This window comes from Lepisosteus oculatus, chromosome 2, assembly GCF_040954835.1.
Source record: "Lepisosteus oculatus isolate fLepOcu1 chromosome 2, fLepOcu1.hap2, whole genome shotgun sequence".
In the NCBI taxonomy this organism is placed as follows: Eukaryota; Metazoa; Chordata; class Actinopteri; order Semionotiformes; family Lepisosteidae; genus Lepisosteus; species Lepisosteus oculatus.
The window spans coordinates 4,265,990-4,287,891 of record NC_090697.1 but is presented as its reverse complement, the minus strand read 5'-3'; the positions used below and the strand labels follow the sequence as shown (position 1 = coordinate 4,287,891).

At 39.5% G+C, this 21,902-nt stretch overlaps 1 protein-coding gene across 1 annotated transcript; it reads right to left on the bottom strand.

Moving 5' to 3' along the window:
* Positions 1–16,190: 16,190 nt before the first annotated feature.
* On the bottom strand, positions 16,191–16,952 carry LOC138225472 (general transcription factor II-I repeat domain-containing protein 2-like). The gene has a single exon (XM_069185698.1). The coding sequence runs from the start codon at positions 16,950–16,952 to the stop codon at positions 16,191–16,193; it is 762 nt and encodes a 253-aa protein (XP_069041799.1).
* Between the last annotated feature and the right edge of the window lie 4,950 nt (positions 16,953–21,902).

Below are 21,902 nucleotides of genomic sequence, written 5' to 3'. Positions count from 1 at the left end.
ATCACATTTACACTGAAAAGTAAACCTGTGTAATAAAATAATTGCAGAAATTGTCACAACTGTTCTTAAAATATTTTGAAAACTGAATGAAAAGGCACTATGAAAACTGAATGATTCTATGTGACTCATAAACTTGAAAAACATTTTTATTTCATAACATAAATGATTCAGTTATGGTCTGGAAAGAGATTAATGAAAGAGGATTCTTTGTAACATATCTTGAATGTTAATATGAGTTTCATAGACTTTTGAAACCAAGGGTAAAACAAGGCATAAATAATCGGATTGATGCAAGAATTAAGATGAACTATCACAACTGGGGAAAAATACAATGTTATCAGAGACATGTTAACATTTGTTGTATTAAGTGTCCAGATATAATAAGGTAACCAACAAAAAAAAAACACTACAATTCCTAATGTTTTTGCAGCTTTTCTTTCTGATATTTGTGATATTTTATTATTATTATTTATTATTATTATGTGGTTTCTTTATTTTTGTCTTTAAATGAACTGATTAATGGTACATGCATTTTTGCAACAATAAATATTGCCATTGTAGCAGCGAGGCTTATTAAAGAACAGGAATTAAGTTTTCTGTTCCCTTGCCAGTCCCTCTCTCCTTAATCTCAGTGGTGCTTGATACCGAGAGAGGCCATTCCATTTGGTTCACATTGAGGTGTTTTTCTAGCTGATAGAGTGTCCTGATAAGGAGCAACTCCCAAAAGCTGAGGCACATCAACCAACCTTAATAAATGGGCATCTAGCACCTTAAAGTCTGAGATTCCAAGGGAAAGTGTTATTCAAAGTTGGTTTACGACCCTAAGGTCAGAGGGCATGGTTACTCATCATCAGCCAATCAGGAACTGGTAGGGCAGGTTAAGCCCACGTGGGTCTCTGATGCCCATGAAACTTAATCAATGAGCGACCTGCAGTTCCTCCAGGTAAAAACAGGCAACACGGAGTGCCTGTAAAACAATTACCAAGGGACAGTTCCGAAGGGCAGAACAGTTCCCAGGGGCAAAACAGTTCCCAAGCGCAGGACATTCTCGCAGCGCGCCTGCTGGACATTCAGATTCAGAGCACCTCCTGAACATCCTCCAACTCAACCCGGACCACCACGTAGCGGTCAGTGTGTCCGAGTGCAGAACTTTCCTTTGTTCTAAGAGTTGAGAGCAGAAGTTGCTAGCATGTAACCAAAGGATCCACCCGAGGTTAGCATCAGCAGCAAGCCTCCTGAACAGGTTGGAACTGTGAATCAGTATTCAGAACTAGCACTTCATCAGGAACGAACCAGTCCTCTTCCTGACCTGCTGGGACCCGCAATCACTTTTTTCCTGTGCCCAAACTCTGCTAGTTTCAGCCCGCACTAATTAGCGAGCCTTCAGTTAGCATGTCGCAAGCCGCACCGAGCCAAAGAGCGCCAATTGGACAGCAACAAGCCTGCCACTGCTTCTGTGTGTCTGCAGGAGATCTGACTCCACACAGATGGATGAGTATTCAACATTCTGCATTACAACTCGAGAATTTGATTGTTACCTCAACCAGTTGATACCAATTTAATTCCTATGAGTGATGTACTTGAGTATCTAGTGTAGAAGTTGTAACCAAGTTCATTTCCGAAACAGTCTAAATGAATGATATACTGAACGTATGTCCTTCCTGATATTTGTAACTCTTCGTGATTGAATATATACCTGTTGTATTCTGCTAACCCTCACGATAAGATCTGTTATGTTTATATGCACATTTTATGTATTAATAAATGTATTCTCGTGTATTAGTACCTGTGTATGTGTGTTGTTTGAGTTATCCCGCAAGGTTGGATTATAATACCATCAAAAGAATCATTTTGTGACTTTCTGCCACAATTAATAATTATCCCAGTTAAGCACAAACCCCTACATTTACTAGTGTCTCATGAGAGGATACTATACCATGTTCATAGTTATCATAGCACACCAAGGTAAAACTAAAAAGAATATTACATCTGTTATTACCCTATATTCAATGATTACAACTGAACACTGTCCAAAACTGAATTTAATGTTTCAGCGTCATGTGAATTCCCATTAAGGTACAGGAAGGCCAACATGTAACATGGCGAAAACAACTAGCTAAATAGTATTATTAAATGCATTAAATTCATTGATATTTTAGTAGAGTAAAATAATGGGTCACAAATAGCAAAATAACGATCAATTGCTATTAAAACCAGATTACTGAGAGAAACTGAAATAAGGACGGAGTCAAGTAACAAGTAAAGAAAGGAGAGCATGTCCCCGAAGTACCAACAGGTTTCAATCAGTGCTGTCATGGTTAAAGACAGCACAGTCATTCCTACTAGAAAGTCAGCCACAGCCAGGGACAGCAGGATCAGGTTTGTAGGTGTGTGGAGCTGCTTGAAGTGAGAGATGGAAATGATCACCAAAAGGTTCCCACACACTGTGAGCTCAACAGTCGCTCCCATTCCTGTGTACAGAGCAGCATAGACTGACGCAGATCTCTGTTCTTTACGACAAGATGCATTGTTAGATGGAAAACAATATTGAACAGACTGAAGTACTTCTGAATCACTGGGTTCCATTGCCTTAAATTAAATCCAAGACAGACTGGAGGAAGAGATTCCTACAACTCGTATGTGCTAAAAGGAAATAAATGCTTTCCTCCCTTTTGATCCATAACACATGTATGCAATGCATATTATGAAACCATACTACAACAATCATAGCATTTCTGGATGTTTCTCTTCATATGAAACTGTGTATAGGGAGTTTGCTCCTTATATTATTTGCATATGGGTAAGTGACTGCTGGATTGGTTTATATGACATGTTGCACTGGGATTTGGTGAGGAGCGTAGAGAATTGAAAAGGCTCAGAGAATGATGTGAGTTTAAAAATACTAATCAAATGTTCCGTGAAATAATATTTAGCTTTGCATTAAAATGATAAATTAAATGAATGTAGGACTTGCAGATTGTTTCCACATATTGCATTGATTTTAAAACTGAATATTTCAAAATTATTTCAATATTTTGTATTATGTCTTTGTACTGTGAAAGCTTATGTGGTGGCATCACTATTGGTCAGTAATGCCACAATAAATTGGCATTCATGTTTCATGGTAAAATGGGAATAATCAGTATAATGTAAATAATGAATAACAGTTGATATAAAAAGATTCATATGCTTTAACTACATACACCCTCATTACCCTGCATACAAATTATCTTAGACAGTTTGGTTTTAAAAAAAAACACTATTTCTCTAAATGTCACTTAGCAACTCTTGCTTAAAAACCAGGAGGGATAGTTAAATACAACTAAAGGGTAAGCATTGAATTCAACAGTTATACCAAGTGGTACATTCTAGCTGATGTATTCTTATGCTGCAGATTGAGAGATAATAAATCAACTTCATTGTAGCATCCCTTTTTTGGTCCTGGAATTGAAGTATTTAACCAAACATCGAGAGGAATGACAACAACCAAGCCACTTTCAGTCCAGCTGTTCTAAATTATATTAATTCCTGACATCATTTCTAAAAGTTATACAGATGTAGCCCATTCAAAATGCATGGTAAAACCCCATACCCTGGCAAATAATCTGCAGACTACTGCAGTACATGATTGGGTGGCCAAAATGACCGATAGGTTGCACTTGTGGTGCATTAGTTGTTAGTGAAACGATTACTTCTTTTAATCTCTCTACTGTGCATGTTTAAATCCGCTTAATATGATATATTCACATGGAAATTTACAACTAATGGGAAAGTTTGGTAGCTGAGCTAACAACTAACGGGAGCATAACGTCTCTGAACGTCATAAATGATATTAACTTGGGAATATAAATATATTATACATACTGTATCTGGCTGGAAGTGGTAGTTTAAATAAAAAAATACCCAACAGTATCTATTTTTTTTAGAAACATTTTATGTATCAAAGTCTTTCACTCCATCACTCACTGTGGTTATTTTGGAAAAGTTTTGACGTGCACACTCTTACAATATTAAGTTTATATATTTTATAAAAAACTATAATGATTTAACCTTTTCTATGAATACTTGCACTTGTTATCGCTGTAAAAAATGTATACTTTTGAGAATCCGTTTAATAGGGAATATAATATGGAATCACATTTCTAAAGAAATTAATTACGATATTAATTTAAAGATCTAAATGTGATATATTTGTATACCGTAGTTTGAAGTATTACCGTAGTCTACTTTCTTTGTGAACATGTTTTCTTTTTTCTTGGATTCGTTCACTCATGATTAGTTTCAAAACATTTTAAACTGTTTCAGTCATGTTTCTGAGTGGTCAGCTGGTGCAGAATAACAAAATGTAACATAATATTGTATGGCACAATGGGCAACTGATTCTTTTAATTTTTAAAGAAAATCAAAAATAAGAAACAAAAGCATGTCCCTACCTTTAAAAGCCATAAAAAAGTTAGTTCAAAACACTTTTTATGCATGACAAATGGGTGATTTTTCTTCCTCGTGATCAGTTTAGTATGGAACCCCATTTCCGCCAGGGAGTAAAAAATGCACTATGGTATCTCACAATTGCGACTTAGTATCTCAGAATTCCGACTTAATATCTCACAATTCCAACTTTTTATCTCAAATTTGCGACTTGCAGACATTTCATTGTCCGTCCTTTTGTTATTGTAACGGATTTGGGTTCTAGGCCTTGTTGTCATGCCCAGTATACCTAGAGGGTGCTCTACTTCTCTCCTGTTCCTAGTTCCCTGTGATTCCTTGTGATTATTCATGTCTTTCTGGTGTGTCTTGTTGTGTAGCCTATTTACTTCCTGCTTCTGCTTTGCTCTGCTCCTCGCTCAGCACTGACGTTCGGATGTCCTGAAACCCGCCTAGCACCAGTTCGTCCCACGTCCGCTACCTGAGGGCATAGGTTTCTATACGGCATTTCCTAAACAGCTGAGCCAGGACTAACCCCCATCTCGCCTCTACGCATAGGGTCTTTTTTGCTCTCCTTCCTCTCCATGGTTTGTCCCTTCTGACATCCGTGATACTTGTGCCTCACTGCATTGGCTCAAACACAGGTCTTGCCAGCTGAGCTAAAGAACACTTTCCTTAGCCCCGGCGGCCAGCACCCCTGTTATGCGCAGGGGACAGTGGTGCTGTCTTCACATTTCAACCAGATCGTACAACCTTTATGTCGGCAGTTCCGTTACACTACATTCATAAATAGTACAGGATCATAGGATACAAATCTAATTCATTACAGTAATTTTTATGGAATCCCATTTCTGCCAGTGAGGCTTCCATAGTACCCAGATGAAATAGTGGGCAGTGGGCTTTTTAAAAACTTTTTTATTTAAACACCAAAAATACAAAAACGGAGACAGAATATGAAAAAGATACAGAAATAGACACTTCACATCCAGATGAATTCAAAGTTATAAAAGCTGAAACTTATACTTTTTACATATTTCCATTGTATGTCCTTTTTTACTTAAAAAAGAAGGTCTTCTTTAGCTCAGCTGGCAAGACCTGGGTTCGGCCCAATGCAGTAAGGCACGAACTAGGGTGGGAGCGGGAGGGCAGAAGCCCTAGAACCTGAATCCGTTACAATAACAAAAGGAATGGCAATGAAATGTGGGCTATTTCGAAGTCGCAATTGCAAGATATAAAGTCTTAATTATGAGTTTTTAAGTCGTAATTCTGAGATATGAAGTTGCAATTCTAAGTTTTCAAGACGTAATTCTGAGTTTTTAAGTCGCAATTGCAAGATTCCATAGCGTGTTTATTTGAACTCCCTGGCGGAAATGGACTTCCATAGTTTAGAATCTTTGTGTAAGCTGTACATTTTTGTTAACCATTTAATTAAACATTTAAAACACTTGAATTTTGTAAACACAACATTCACTTCATACACAGAAAATTAAATTCTCCCCTCTCCCTGTGGTGTGAAGCAGATCAGCAGGTCTTTTAGTAATAAGATGAATGAATGAACCTCCAGACCATCTCCAGGATACTCGGAAAGGAAAGATTCATGCCAGCCAGCTAGCGCATTATCACCTTGGAGTAGGGGAAGGGAAGTGGGCTATAATTTCACTCTCCATTCCTCACATTCCCAATAGTCACTGATGCAGCTTTACCCAAGTAATTCCTGGAAAGAGAAGAATGTGATTTGTGTATCTTTGATTTGTTTTAATTTGTAGAGGTCATTTGTATTACATGTATTACAGTACCGCAGTTTTTATTGGGTAATTATGGTGTCAGTTCAGGGGATTTAGAGGATTTTACTCGGCATCTGACAAATGTCACAAAGTAGATGTTTTATCAATGGTGGGTTTTAGTCTCTCAGTTAACTGGGGACATATCAGGTGTTAAACTGAGGAAGGGATACACCCCAACACCCCAGACACACAAAAGTGATAAAGGTGATAAAAACCCATTCAAAAGTGTGCAGTTTGTTAAAACAAACTCTAACAGAGTCGCTTATGAGAGCAAGGTGACTTTCTGCTCAATTACATGAGATCTACAGTACATTCAGATAGATAAATTCGCCTACTTTGTGCAGTACACAACCTTTTTATGTCATGCAAACTCACCAATGGTATATTTTATGTAATTCTGAAACTTGGACGATATGCCTCATGAACTCATGCATAGTAAAATAGCAAAATATATTTTGATCATATATAGATCCGGCCGGCTCTCACCTCCTGCTGTTTCACATAAGCTAATCCCATGAAGTCAGATCCAGTTCTTACTACTTATTCTTAGAAAAGGATAAAACATTATAACTTTTTATAAAGATAAGATAAGGTCACTTTATTAGCCATATACAATTTCTTGCATTAGGAATTTGTGTTTTCGCATACCCTAGCTTGCTCTCCATGAGACACAAAGACAGGGAGAGAGAAGTTTGGGTCAGAGCGCAGGGTCAGCCATTTATACAGCGCCCCTGAAGCAGTTGGGGTTAAGGCCCTTGTGCCCAGGGACCCAGTGGAGTAGAATTCCTCTGCCAGCAGTAGTATCTGAACCGGCAACCTTCCAGTAACAGCTACAGATCCTAAGCCACAGTGCCACCTCTCCACCCTAAAGTACAGTATATAAACTTTATAGTGTTAGAACAAGCATGTTAAAACCATAACCTACTATAAGTCACCAAGTTAAAGACTTTTAGGCATAAATATTTATGAAGAAGGTGTACTTTTTTATATTTAACTACCATCTACTGTACATTAGGTATTTATTTTGTTATAGAACTGTTTTTATTTTCAGCTACCAAAACTTACCTTTAAGTTTAGATTTTCTGTATGTGGATGTTAACCTGAAAGAGGCACATCACATTCACAAAGCTTTTTTATATATCCAACCGAGCAATCCTGCTTTTATAAAATATACCTACTTTTTAATCAGTTTAATATTTAACATGCTGTAATACACAGTTTAAAAATATTGAAAGTCTAAAAAGTACACAACTTAAATTCTGGTAAGTGGAAAAAGATTGCCCCTCAGCAATGATTGACCGGGATTCAAAACCAAGCGTTTTCTGGTGAAAGCCCAAATGCTTCCACACGCCACGTTAACCTTTCACTGCTACGCCTGGCGGTTTTACAAAGTAGTATAGTTCAACAACTGAATATCTTTAAAAATTTGCAATAACTCACAGCATGGGCATTGCAATGTACTGCATTATCCGGCATGCATTCTGAACAGCAAGATCTTTAGGTGAATTCAGGTTTCCCCACCTGGGTTTTAACTAGATTAATTCTGAATCTTCCATTGTAAACTGCAAAAACTGGAAGATGTCATTGTGCCCCATAACAATCACCAGACCGCTGTGGGCATTTTAACATCAGCCCAAAAAGGTGTGGAAACACACGTTCTCTAGGTTTCTGTGCAACATTCACAGAGACTTAGTCTTCAAAAAACTTTAAAAAAACAGCCCCTGAACAGCGAATTTTTAATAGCTGGATCTGTATTAAGGTATTTTCCTTTCTTTAGTTACACTAGGCTTGACATTTAAATCACCTGTCAGCACTGATGAGATATAGTACATTAATTTAGTACTTCAAAAATCAATGTCACATATGCTTCATGGTCAGATGAATACTGTATATTTACTACAAACGTTAATATATACATAGTGATAGGATCGATTATAAAGACTAAGCAAGACTGACTTTATAAATTAAACATTATATTCCTTATAAAATAAATGAATTTATAATAATTAATTATAAGATTAACAGTTTACAGAGAATATGACCCACTAAAAGCATGAAAAATGTGGCAAATGAATTATTTTATGTATTCATCTGCCCTCTATTAACATTCTAAGGCCAAATGCAAATTAATTTATCATGTTAATGTCGATATTTAATTAAATGAAAATGAAAGAACTTACCATTAGAAAATGTATTCCACTAAAGACCACATGCACATGCACTTTTTTCACTTCCTATTTATTTTTACCTTCATTATTATGTCTGTATAATGGCCATAAACAAATACATTTACATAAGACATGCTTACATTTATTATGCAAAATTCAGTGATTTTCAGGGAACAAATTAGTTAGACCTGATTCTCCATCACATATCCTGAATTGTAATATTTCTTTCACTGACCTTTGAAACCACGGATAAAACAAAGCATAAATAATAGGATTCATTGCAGAGCTTATATTTATAACAAAAACTAAAGAATTTGTTACTGAAGAAAAATCACTACGGTTTTCTTCAACTAGACTTCCAATGTAATATGGCAGGAAACACAGAAGGAATACAGCCACTACAGTTCCTAATGTTTTGGCTGCTTTTATTTCAGATCTTTTGGAAACTTTACTGTTGCTTCCATTTTGATAAGTCAGTTGTTCAGTAACAGTTTTGATCACATGTGCGTGTCTTTTAGCAATGATAAATATTTTCATATAGAGAGCTATCATAATAGAGCAAGGCAAAATAAAAGTAGCTAACATATCAACTATCACCCAGGATGCACTAATTTCAAAAACACATTCTCCTAGACAGGCATCTACACCTTCAGAGTTTACTAAATTAAAATTACCAATAATAATCATCAACATGTAAAGTACAGAGAATGACCAAATAAAGATTATATATAGGCACATGACATTAACTGTTATTTTGTTAGAATATCTCAGTGGATCACAAACAGCAACATATCGATCAATACTTATGAATACAACATTAATAAGAGAAACAACTGAAAGAATGGAGAGAACATAATAGAAAATAATACAAAATGTCCTCCCAAAATACCAGCAGGTTTCTATATATCTGATCATTGTCAAAGGCATCACAATCAGCCCAATTAGAAAGTCTGCCACAGCCAGAGAGAGCAGGAGGAGGTTAGTTGGTGTGTGGAGCTGCTTGAAGTGAGAGATAGAGATGATCACCATCAGGTTTCCACAGACAGTCAACAACACCAATAATATAAATAAAGCATATAAGATTACATAAACAGCTGTGGATCGAGTTTGTTTTTGGCAGGATGTATTGTCAGAAGAAAAACAGTACTGCACTATTTGATGTCCTTCCCTTTCCTTTAACTCCATTATATGAGAAAAAAGAAAATGTTTAATCAAAAACTGCCTTGGAAATAGCAAGACAGAATTCTGACTTCCAGTCTGTATCCTTAGAAATGCCACTAGTTCTACTAAAAAATAAATAAAAGCCTGTAAGTATTATCTTTCAAGTATCGATAGAATCTTCTGTCCTTCTCTTCCATTTTTAAAGTATTTCTAGTAGCCCCTCCTGCTGTTACTGTTCTTTCCTGTGGGAATGAGTGTATTTCCTTTAATTCAGATGTTGTGAAGAACCAAGAGATCTCATTAGAGATCTCATTAATCTGCTGTCCTACCTTACTTGAAATGTTTTCTTTCTGTCAGCTGTCGCTTTGTCGTTGTCAGTTGTTAGCTGTCAGTTGTCGATGTGTCTCTTCTGTCCTACCTTACTTATTTTTATTCAAAAAAACTCATAGTACTTCAGGTGGGTAGCTGTGGCAGCAACCATAGGCTGCAAAGGAACAAGTAAAGGTTTATTCCCTGCTGAACAAAGAAGAAAGGAAACACAACTTTTTGGCTGTGAAGCTTTCGTCCTCGGCAAAGGGCTATTCCATCCCGCTCCTAACACCAATGTAGCGAATTCGGGTTCATGGGGGTTTCTGCACTTACTGCTCCTGCCCCAGTTTGCCCTCGCCCCGGGTCTCTCTTTCTCACACCCGAAGAAAGCTCCACAGCCAAACATTGTGTTTATTTTCTTCTCAACTGACCGTGTTTTCAGCACTGCAGAATTCTTCAAACTATCTCGGTTTGAAGAGGGTACCATGCAGCAACCTTCTGTTCAGTAGCACTAAGCCCTGTTGAACTTGGAGTATACCATTTTTCAGCAGCAGTATTTTCAAGTATACAGTATGTGATGTGTGGAATAATTTTGTTGTATCTATTCATTTTGTATGAACATGCAGAATCAATAGAACATATGTAATCCTATTATGTTTCCCTGTTCCCTGAATATATTGCAGGGAAGGAGATTAGCAAGCCACAAAAACAGCTGGGGGACATTTTTGATCTTGCAGTGCATAAAAGGACAACACATATAATTGAAGATTCCTCCCATCCTTTGAAGAACAGTTTCAAAAACTTTAATTTGTCCATGTAATTTGTTTTTTAGTCAACTACATCACCTAGCAAATATAAAAAATAGTACTAGAACCATTTTCCTTTTGCCACAGTCTCTTTTTATGTTTTAAAACTGCCAGTGAACCCACGGACCAGGCAAGACACTCCTCCTATATACAGCTGTAGCTCTTCAGAATGGATGTTAAAACCCGTTACAGGGGCTACTCTTTGCTTTGCTGTACCGCGGCACACTTCGTCCTTGTGATTCACTGGCCAAAGACGATCAATAGGTGGCACTTGTAGTGCGTTTGATGTTAGTGAAAATATTAGCTTCCTACAACAAAAATGTAATACTTTTTTTAAATCCACTTAATAGGGTATATAAATTTGGAATAATGTAACAAAATTGATATTTTGAAAACAGCTGAAAATAAAAATGTTTCTAAACCTCATTGACTCTCAATTTTTGAATACATAATTATTTAGCTGGTTGTGGCAGGGTATTTCACTTTCTTCTGCATCTAATTTAACTTGGTCACTTATGGTTATTTTGGAAAATTTTGATGAGCTTATTTTAACTACTGTACATTGTCTATCATGATTGTTGCAATGCAAAATAAAAAGCTTGTCCAAACAAGTCCTTCAAACTGAGTGATGGTTTGGTTCAGTGGTAACATTATGGCCTGTGAACTATAAGGTCCTGGCCAATGTGTTAGTTGTACTTTTCAGAAATAGAGACTTTCTGTAATTTTAAAATCAAACAATTTGTGTATAGTATTTTTTTAAATTTTTTTACATATATATAGTGCCTTGCGAAAGTATTCGGCCCCCTTGAACTTTTCAACCTTTTGCCACATTTCAGGCTTCAAACATAAAGATATAAATTTTTTATTTTATGTGAAGAATCACCAACAAGTGGGACACAATTGTGAAGTGGAACGAAATCTATTGGATTTTTGAAACTTTTTTAACTAATAAAAAAATGAAAAGTGGGGCGTGCAAAATTATTCGGCCCCTTTACTTTCAGTGCAGCAAACTCACTCCAGAAGTTCAGCGAGGATCTCTGAATGATCCAATGTTGTCCTAAATGACTGATGGTGATAAATAGAATCCACCTGTGTGTAATCAAGTCTCTGTATAAATGCACCTGCTCTGTGATAGTCTCAAGGTTCTGTTGAAAGCGCAGAGAGCATCATGAAGACCAAGGAACACACCAGGCATGTCCGTAATACTGTTGTGGAGAAGTTTAAAGCCGGATTTGGATACAAAAAGATTTCCCAAGCTTCAAACATCCCAAGGAGCACTGTGCAAGCGATCATCTTGAAATGGAAGGAGTATCAGACCACTGCAAATCTACCAAGACCTGGCCATCCCTCTAAACTTTCAGCTCAGACAAGGAGAAGACTGATCAGAGATGCAGCCAAGAGGCCCATGATCACTCTGGATGAACTGCAGAGAACTACAGCTGAGGTGGGAGAGTCTGTCCATAGGACAACAATCAGTCTTACACTGCACAAATCTGGCCTTTATGGAAGAGTGGCAAGAAGAAAGCCATTTCTCAAAGATATCCATAAAAAGTCTCGTCTAAAGTTTGCCACAAGCCACCTGGGAGACACCCCAAACATGTGGAAGAAGGTGCTCTGGTCAGATGAAACCAAAATCGAACTTTTTGGCCACAATGCAAAACGATATGTTTGGCGTAAAAGCAACACAGCTCATCACCCTCAACACACCATCCCCACTATCAAACATGGTGGTGGCAGCATCATGGTTTGGGCCTGCTTTTCTTTAGCAGGGACAGGGAAGATGGTTAAAATTGAGGGGAAGATGGATGCAGCCAAATACAGGACCATTCTGGATGAAAACCTGTTGGAGTCTGCAAAAGACCTGAAACTGGGACGGAGATTTATCTTCCAACAAGACAATGATCCCAAACATACAGCAAAATCTACAAAGGAATGGTTCACAAATAAACGTATCCAGGTGTTTGAATGGCCAAGTCAAAGTCCAGACCTGAATCCAATCGAGAATCTGTGGAAAGAGCTGAAAACTGCTGTTCGCAAACGCTCTCCATCCAACCTCACTGAGCTCGAGCTGTTTTGCAAGGAAGAATGGGCAAGAATTTCAGTCTCTCGATGTGCAAAACTGATAGAGACATACCCCAAGCGACTTGCAGCTGTAATCGCAGCAAAAGGTGGCTCTACAAAGTATTAACGCAAGGGGGCCGAATAATTTTGCACGCCCCACTTTTCATTTTTTTATTAGTTAAAAAAGTTTCAAAAATCCAATAGATTTCGTTCCACTTCACAATTGTGTCCCACTTGTTGGTGATTCTTCACATAAAATAAAAAAATTATATCTTTATGTTTGAAGCCTGAAATGTGGCAAAAGGTTGAAAAGTTCAAGGGGGCCAAATACTTTCGCAAGGCACTGTATATTACAATATTATATGCAAGTATGAAAATAATATTAATAATACATGGTAATAATACATAAACATGAAAGAGTAGAGGAAAAAATAAATGGGGATCAGCATACAGTACATAGGCTGCAAAGGAAGAGGTATATTTCCTGCTGAAAGGAAAAGAGGCTCTGGAGCCTTCTTCAGTGTGAATGAGCAAATGTGTGAATACTAACAATGGGGGGAGAAAAACACAGTTCTACCAGCCAGATCAGACCAATAATCTCCATGTGTTTAATGCATGACGTTTCAGCAAAACAAAAACTTGCCCAGCTCTCCAAACACTACCCTACATAACATCAATAAAAGCCTTAGCAAAATGGCAGGACCACAGGAGATGGGTCACAGTCTCCTCCTCACCCCAGCCCACTCTAACACAGCAAGGGCTGGGAGTGAGGCCCTTGCAGTACAAGAAGGTTTGTACTGGTAAGCGCTGGTGGATGACACTCCACACTAACTATGTTAACATTGCACAAAAACCTAGAGAATATGTGTTTCCACACCTTTTTTGTGCTGATGTTTACACCCACAGGTGTCTGCCAATTGTTCTGAGGCACAACACCATCTTCCAGTTTTTGGATGCTGACATCTCGGGGGGAAATATTGCCAATTGGATGAGATTTTAAAAAACTTTTAACTGTCCCATAAATTGCAGGGCATGTGTCAGAGAATGGCCTCAGCACAGAGAAAATACACAGCAGCTTCTTAGAAATATATGGGACAGACTCCCACCCCGAGTGTAGCAGCCTGTATATTATTTCCCTGCTGAGTCTTTCCTGCTTTCCACCCTGTAGACATTGAAACATCAGTCTCTTCAGCACCACCACAAAACAGTGTGGGATTGAGAAGGTAGAAGAGAGAAAATTCAAGATGGGCAAGAGCTTGGCATTAATAACCAGTACCTTCACTGTCATGGTGATGGCCTGGTCCTCCCATTGCATCAGTTTTTTTTATTTAAGATTGGCAGTTTGTTCTGCCAATTCACTGTTTCTATCCCTTCTCCAAAATCCAGCTCCAGGACCTTAATTTCCTTCTCTTACAGCCTGAGATATTTTCGTCTTTTGGCTCCCTCCAGTTCTGATAAAAAATATTTTTGTGCTTGGTTCTCTGCTTTGGCGGTCTTTAAATTCAGGTTTTCAGTTATTGAATTTTAGGCTGTTTCCACTTTTTTTTTAATGTTGTGCAGTTACATACCAGTTGTGGTTTTGTTTTCTCTCTGTGCGTACTTTAGGTTTTGCGGGAGATTTTTGTGGTTGTCCATTATTTTACACTGAAGACTTCAGAAGGGCTATGGGGTCATGTGTGCACCTTTGTGCCTGAGGCCTGGGCTCAATACAAACTGGACTGTGACAAAGAAAATACTGAGTCCTTAGTCATCCCAGATTCAGTGAATTTTCCTCATTGTAAATATCCTATCCATTTTGAAGATTTAGCAGCTGTGGGTGAAACTGTTAAGGACTTACAAGCAGCAGGAGTAAACAAAGCAGATGGATCCTGGAGATAAACTCTGGATTAAAATCACCTGAACAGCTGTATACCCAAGATCCATGTTATCATATCAAATCCTGTTATAGTGTTCAAAGGCCTGGGGGTGAATGTGGAGGTCTTCACTGTCCTGGGCATTGCAAATAGTTATTGGTCTTTACAGATAACAGATTACAGCTAACTCACAAGACAAATTAGCTTTTACTCATTGAGGGCAAACAACAGACCTGAACTCATCTGCCACAAGGATTTCACATCTCACCTTCCCTGTTTCACACAGCACAGGAATCAGTCTCACATGCAGACCTTGGGGAGTCTGTGATTTTAAAGTATACCGATTACCTATTGCTCACTACCCCAGATGCCATGACACATGCCAAGGCGTGGAAGAGACTGCTCATTGCAATTTACAATGGAAGAATTAATCCAGTTAAAACCCAGGTGGGGAAACCTGAATTCCCCTACAGAACTTGCCCTTCAGAATGCATGCCGGATAATGCAGCACATTGCAATGCCCATGCAGTGAGTTATCACACATTTTAAAAAATACTCAGTTGTTGGACTGCACTAATTTGTAAAACCACCAGGCGTAGCAGTGAAAGGTAAAGGTGCTGTGTGGAAGCATTTGGGCTGTCACCAGAAAACGCTTGGTTTTGAGACCAGATAAATGCTGAGGGACAATCTTTTCCCAATTATAGAATTTAAGTTGTATACTATTTTGACATGTATTAATTTTAAACTGTATATTACAGTATATACAATTTTAAATTAATATTGCTTTTATTTTTAAAAATAAAATTACCCACTTTGATATATAAAAAAGTTTATTATTATACTGTGGCTTCTTGTGAACAGAATGTGCTTCATTCAAGTTTACTTCTGCATTTAGATAATATATATTTCACCAATTAGTACATTTTGATTCTAAAAATATGTTTCACATATTGTATTGTAGTGGCTTTAAAACCATACAGTATCATACTGTGTATACTGTACAGTATGGTATATGTATACCGTATATATATAAACAAACTTTTTTGGCCCAAGGGCCACATTAAATTTTGAAACTATATAGCAGGCCACTTCAGGCTGCTGTTACAGATAGCGTATGCCCTAAGTGAGTTTAAAATCCAACATAGTCTTATTAGTTCAATATTAACGATAACCTGAGATAAATAAACTCAACCAAGAGGCTCCTTGATTAATGAGAGCTGTGCAGCTGATCATATCTTTCTGTGAGAGCAAAATACATTAATAGCTGTGTTGTGGCAATCTATAATGCTAAGCTCAAGTGGTAGTCACTAAGCTGTGATCTGTAATGTTATTTGTTGATGTACATCAAGCTGAATGTTTGCTCATACATATACGTAGATCCGAATAACACCAGTATCTTTTGTGCTGCTTGTCGAATATGGGGAAAAGTGGCCTTGTTCAGTAATGCATCCAATTCATCCATAATTCACCCAGCTTAACAGAATGAAACTTTTCCTTCAGAGTTACGTCACACTGCAGATCGATCAGTTCCAGCTGCAATTCTTGTGCTGCCATCTCGTAGTTGAAAGTCAGAGGACATGACACCAACGTTAGAGACCTCTCAATTTGATCAAAGTCAGAAAATCAATGGAAAAATTCTCCATGCAAGTCTGTGAGGGACTTGTTGTACCTTAATGCTTGAGCGTGTGACACGTCTAGTGTCCTAAGGGTGGGGAAATGTGAGAACAAGTGGCTGATCATCTGTTTTGAGAACAGGGTGAGCTTAGCTCTGATTGTATTCACATTCGAGTACAGTTCTGGAACAAAGACACCTTTTCCTTGCAGTTTCATGTTAAGCTCATTCAAGTGAGCGAAATTGTCCACAGGGAACGTAAAGTCGCAGAGCCAGTCTGAATCTCTGAGTTCGGGGAAATCCACGGCTTTCCCCATGTTCTCTAAAAAGGAGTCGGCCTCCAATTTCAGCTCCCACACTCGCTTGAATACTTTTCCCAAGCTAAGCCAATGAACATTATACAGTAAGTCGTGGTGATCTGCGCCAATAACTTCAAGAAACTGAATGAACTGACGATGATTAAGTCTCCTCAGACGTACGAAGTTCACAAGTTTCACAACAGCTTTCATGACATGATCGAGGCTCAACACGTTTTTGCACAGGGCTTCCTGATGAATGACGCAGTGGAGAAATATTACCTCCCCTTCAGGGTAATTTTCTTTCACTTTGTCCTGTATTCTCTTCAATAGTCCAGCATTTTTCCCAGTTCGATTCGGAGAGCCGTCTGTAGTACCATTTACTAATTTGCTCCATGGTAGCTTCATTCGGTCAATACAACCAGATACCTTCTCATACAAGTCCGAGCCCTTGGTTGTTCCTTTAATAGACTCCATTGATACAGCCTGAGATATTTTCCTCCGTAATTTTGAAACTGCCATTAATTCCCCTGACAAAAATTAGAAGCTGTGAAGTGTCATTTATATCTGTACTTTCATCCAATGCAATTGAATAAAACTTGAAGTTCTCCATTTCTTGTTCAACTCACAAGCCAAGTCTCCACTGATTACCTCGACCCGACGGGTAACTGTTCTGCATGATAAACTTATTTTCTCAAACTTGCTCTTGCTCTTTGGATAAAGAATATCTGCGGTTTCTATCACACATGCCTTCAAAACTGCCTTTTAAGAGAACAGCTTGGTTTCTTTAACACTTTTATATGCAAGCAGGAAGCTTGCCTTTGTGCTGGCCTCTTGGATGGTAGAGGGGTGGACAAATACATTTTCCTGAGCTGGTAAACTAGCGGCTACTTCGGAAGCTGCATGACAGATTGCTAGTATGGTTAGCATGTTTGGTAGAGTAATGCCAACTGAGATTTTGTACTTGTTAATGATGTTCAGAGACGTTGTGCTCCAGTTATTTTTATTTTTGCTACCATAATATCTCTTTAGTTGTAAAATTCCATATTAATATTTCATATTAAGCAGATTTAAATATGCATGGTAGAGAGATTAAAAGAAGCAATTGTTTCACTAACATCTAATGCACCACAAGTGCCACCTGTCGACCATCCTTGGCGAATCCCATGTCACGGTAAAGTGCAGCCCTCTTATGGGGTTTTAACATGCATTCTGAATGGCTACATCTGTGCTTTGCTCAAACCATCCCTTTAAAAAGACAACAGACTGCATACAATGCCATCATGTTGCATGATTAGCAAGATGGAAGGCCACCTGCTGGACAAAGGTGTCCACCTGGAAGAAGTGAAGGAAATAAATTTAATACAGCTAGCCTGGTGATTGAAGAAGTTGAGACCCATGAGTGTACAGCGAGATTAAAAGATGAGGCCCTTAGGACTTAGAAAAGATGTAACCTGATGCTTCCTGATACTCTGGTCCATCAGAACCAAACGACAGAATTCACACCCTTTGAGCGGAAGACCGGAAAATCTATGATGCTCCACCACAGAGTATGGGAGACACTAACTTGATTCATGAGCGACTCATGCAAACTTTGCTATGCCAGACAAGAATGTGAAAGACAACCTAGAAGTTATGAGACAAGAGCAGGGAGAGAGTGACAGAAATGACCCAGAAATGCTGAATTTTATTTCAGGATCTCACTAAGAATAACAACACCTAAGACTAAAGGACAAGGAGGCCAGGACCCCCATGCAGAGTGAGGAGTGACCAAGGAGCAGCTGCAGAGGTGGAGGTGGGATGCAAAAGACGTAGGCAAGGGCGAAGGGGAACACACAGCGTGTTCATAGTGTTTTAGGAGAGGGGATGACATGAGGAGTGATTGTACTGATGGACGATTCTGGTTGTACTTTGTTGGTTTCATCCTTCTCAAACTTTCGTTACAAATTCCATGAAGAATCAATGAGGTAAGGGAGTGGGTGATGGCCAATAGCACATTAGAGGGGCTATGGAACCCAAATATAATGGGCCCTTCTTGGTCCTCTTGACTATTAACACTTCAGATTGTGTCAGAGACAGCAAAGGGGGGCCTAGGAGGAGACTCTGGGGTCAAATCAAAAGAACTAAAATAGATCCTAAGCAGGAGGATCAAGAGGGTGATGGAGACGTAGACATTCTTCATTAAGTGCACTCACACAGATCAGCCCGGCAAAGCTGCATGATTCTATAATTGCTCATTTTGGCCTGCTGGATTAACGAACACTATACTGCAGTTTCTTTGTTTTGCAGAGGTTGGAGTCTTTGTCCAGTCCAAGTCTTATGCATGTTGTGTTGTTTATCTATTCCAACTAAAGGGTGGGACCCTATCTTGGAGCCCATGAGACATGAGACCTGTCTTAAGATAGGTCATTATTCAATATTGCCTCAAGCAGAATGAAGAGAATAGTTAATCTTAATGGGAATCCCTTAGGGTAGGAAAGGGAACTAAACTTAATGACCCACAAGAGCAACACTACAGAGATTTTTCCCCATAGGGATAGGATATTATTTCCCTTCAACGAAAGCACCTGGAGATACTCAACCAAAAATGTCTAAGACCCAAGGGTCTATTTACTGACTAATATAAGATCCAGGATTCAATTGATGTGGTCCTGATCTTCGACTTCTTCTCACAGCCAAAGTGCGACATCAGCGAGGCAAGGGGGAGGGGAGATATTCAGATAGTCAAAATCATGTCCTGTACTCATGGAGTAGTAAATACACTAACTGTAATAAATACACTAACTGTCACGGACGTCCAAAGGGACTAACCGTGGGGAGCAGGAGAGCGGAAAAAGACCCATATGCGTAGCGGCGAGACGGGAAAAAGGCCCGGGCTCATTAGTGCAAAGAGTTCAGGAATGCCGTATAGAAACCTATGCCCTCAGGGAGCGGACGTGGGGCGCCCTGGTGCTAGGCAGGTCTCAGGACATCCGAACATCAATGCTGAGCGAGGACAGAGTGCAAGACCCGGAAATATATAGCCCAAGGGAAAGAGAGGGACAGGAAGGACAGCAGAACGGGAATCTAGGGACAGGACAGAGAAGGAGCGCCCTCTGGCTGCAGAGGGCGTGACACTAACAGGATTGTGTGACTCAAAGACAATTTGTAATTTGTAATTAGTAATTTGATAATTGTACAGGGTAACTCTAGAACCTTTGTTATAGGATTTGATGGATTCTTTTGTTGTTTTTTTTCCCTCCACCACTCCCCAGATTGGAGAACAACTTTATTACTTTTTTAGAGTTGTAATAAACTTAGTTGTAAATCAAATCACAACTGATAGGTTTATTCTATGCTGAAAATTAAAGAAAGAAAACACAACTTTTCGGCCGTGGAGCCTTCTTCAGGTGTGAGAAAGACAGTAAGCAAAGGTAATGTAGCGGGAGAACAAGGGCTGGAAGAGAGGAGGAGTGAGAGGCGGGAGCAGGGGACAGACAGAGAGGCCATTCAAGAGGTGTGAAGTCAGAATAGGTGTAGAGAGGTGTGAAATGAAACCTTCAATGAATAGAGAGAATTTAGAAGAAAAGTAGTCTGTCGTTAAGAGAAGGGGGAAGGTGTGATCCTAGCTGCAGGATAATTTTGGTTTCTGTTGTCTTTCTAATGTAAGAGTTCGGAAAACCGTCTTTGAGAACACAGACGGAGAGAGTAGTGTGATCATGGCCGTCGGAGGTGAAATGAGAAACAATGGGTTTGGAGAGATCTTTAATCTTCACAGCCCTGACATGTTCTCTGAAGCGGTCTCTGAGTCTCCTTCTTGTTTCTCCAATGTAGATGGCTGGGCATTTACTGGAAGATATACAGTAAATAAGGTTGCTGGAGGTACAAGATGCCATCTGGGGGCATCATTGAGGGGCCTTGAATAGGTGTAGTGTTAGATGTGTACTAGCAGGTGATACAACGAGCTCTGTTGCAAGGGAAGGTGCTGGTGTGGATGGTTTCTGAGGGCGGTCAAGGGAGCTGTGAACAAGAAGGTTACACAGATTAGGTGATCGGCGATATGAGATGATGGGGCAGTCAGAAAAGAGGGGCCCAATGGAGGGATCATCACATAGGATGGAAAAGTTGTCGTTAATAGTCCTGGGGATGGAATGCGGATGTGACGGCAGGAGTTCCTGATTGAGTTGATACTCCAAGGGGTGTTTTTGAGCCCTGTCAATAACACTGCTGGGGTATCCTCTGTTGATGAAAAAGGAATATATTTTGAGGGCTTGGTTCTGGAAGTTGATGTCGTCGTTTCATAATAGTCATAGCCAAAGGAACTGTGAAAAAGGGAGAGAGTTTTTAGTGTGGTTGGGGTGAAATGAGCTGTACAGGAGGTAGCTGTGTGAATCCGTGGGTTTGTAATAAACTGAAGTGGACAGTCGGGGGTAGTTGATAGACAAGTGGATGTCTAGAAACGGAAGAGTGGTGGAAGATATGTTAACTGTATTTTTGAGGGACGGGTGGAAGTTGGTGAAATGATGCAGAAACCACTCAAGCTGGTCGTTGAAACATGTGGCGGCACCGACACAGTCATCAATATATCGCTTGTAAAGGTCAGGGACATAGCCAGTGTAGGAAGCGAAGAAGCGTTCTTCTACCCAGCCGACAAAAATATTGGCATAGCTGGGTCCCATTCTGGTGACCATGGCAACGCCACTCACCTGTTGGTAAAAAAGGTTATTGAATGAGAATGCATTCAGTGTGAGGACCAATTCTGCAAGGCATACCAGGGTGTGGGTGGGTGGATCAAGCACTGTGCGTTTGTCCAGCGTGTGTTTGAGGGCTGTAAGGCCGTCATTATGGGGAATGACGGTGTAAAGAGATGTGATGTCCACGGTAAAAATGTAGCCAGTGGTAGGGTCCTGCTGGAGAGGGAGGTAGGCAGAAATGTCATTTAGTTGTCTAGAGGCTTCAAAGATATTTAGGTCCTTATGCCACACCACAACAGTGCCTCCTTTGTCCGCTGGTTTGATGACAATGTCATCTCTGTTGCGGAGAGACTGGAGGGCCTGAATTTCTCCTTGGGTGAGGCTGGACCTGTGTTTACTGGGTATAAAGAGTGTCTTGGGAGCTTGATTTGTGCATCGGTTAATGAAATAATCAACTGGTGGAAAACGGACGGAGGGGGGAGTCCAGCAGCTCTGCTTAGGATTCATATTGTTAATGACATCAATAACCGGATTGTTGTCAGCTGCCTGTGAGGAGGAATCATCAGCAAAATGTGCTCTGAGACGGATCCTGCGGTAAAAGCGGTTAAGGTCGACATTGGTCTGGGGAATGTCCAGCTTCCTGGGAACTGGTACAAAACTGAGGCCTTTGCTTAGGAGGGATCGCTCGTCCTGTGAAAGGGAAAGGTCAGAAGGTATGGTGACAACAAGGTTAGGATTGGTGAAGGTGTTTGGG

Coding starts and splice junctions, on each gene's coding strand:
- LOC138225472 (XM_069185698.1), bottom strand. CDS start 16,952: ATGGAGTCTATTAAAGGAACAACCAAGGGCTCGGACTTGTATGAGAAG.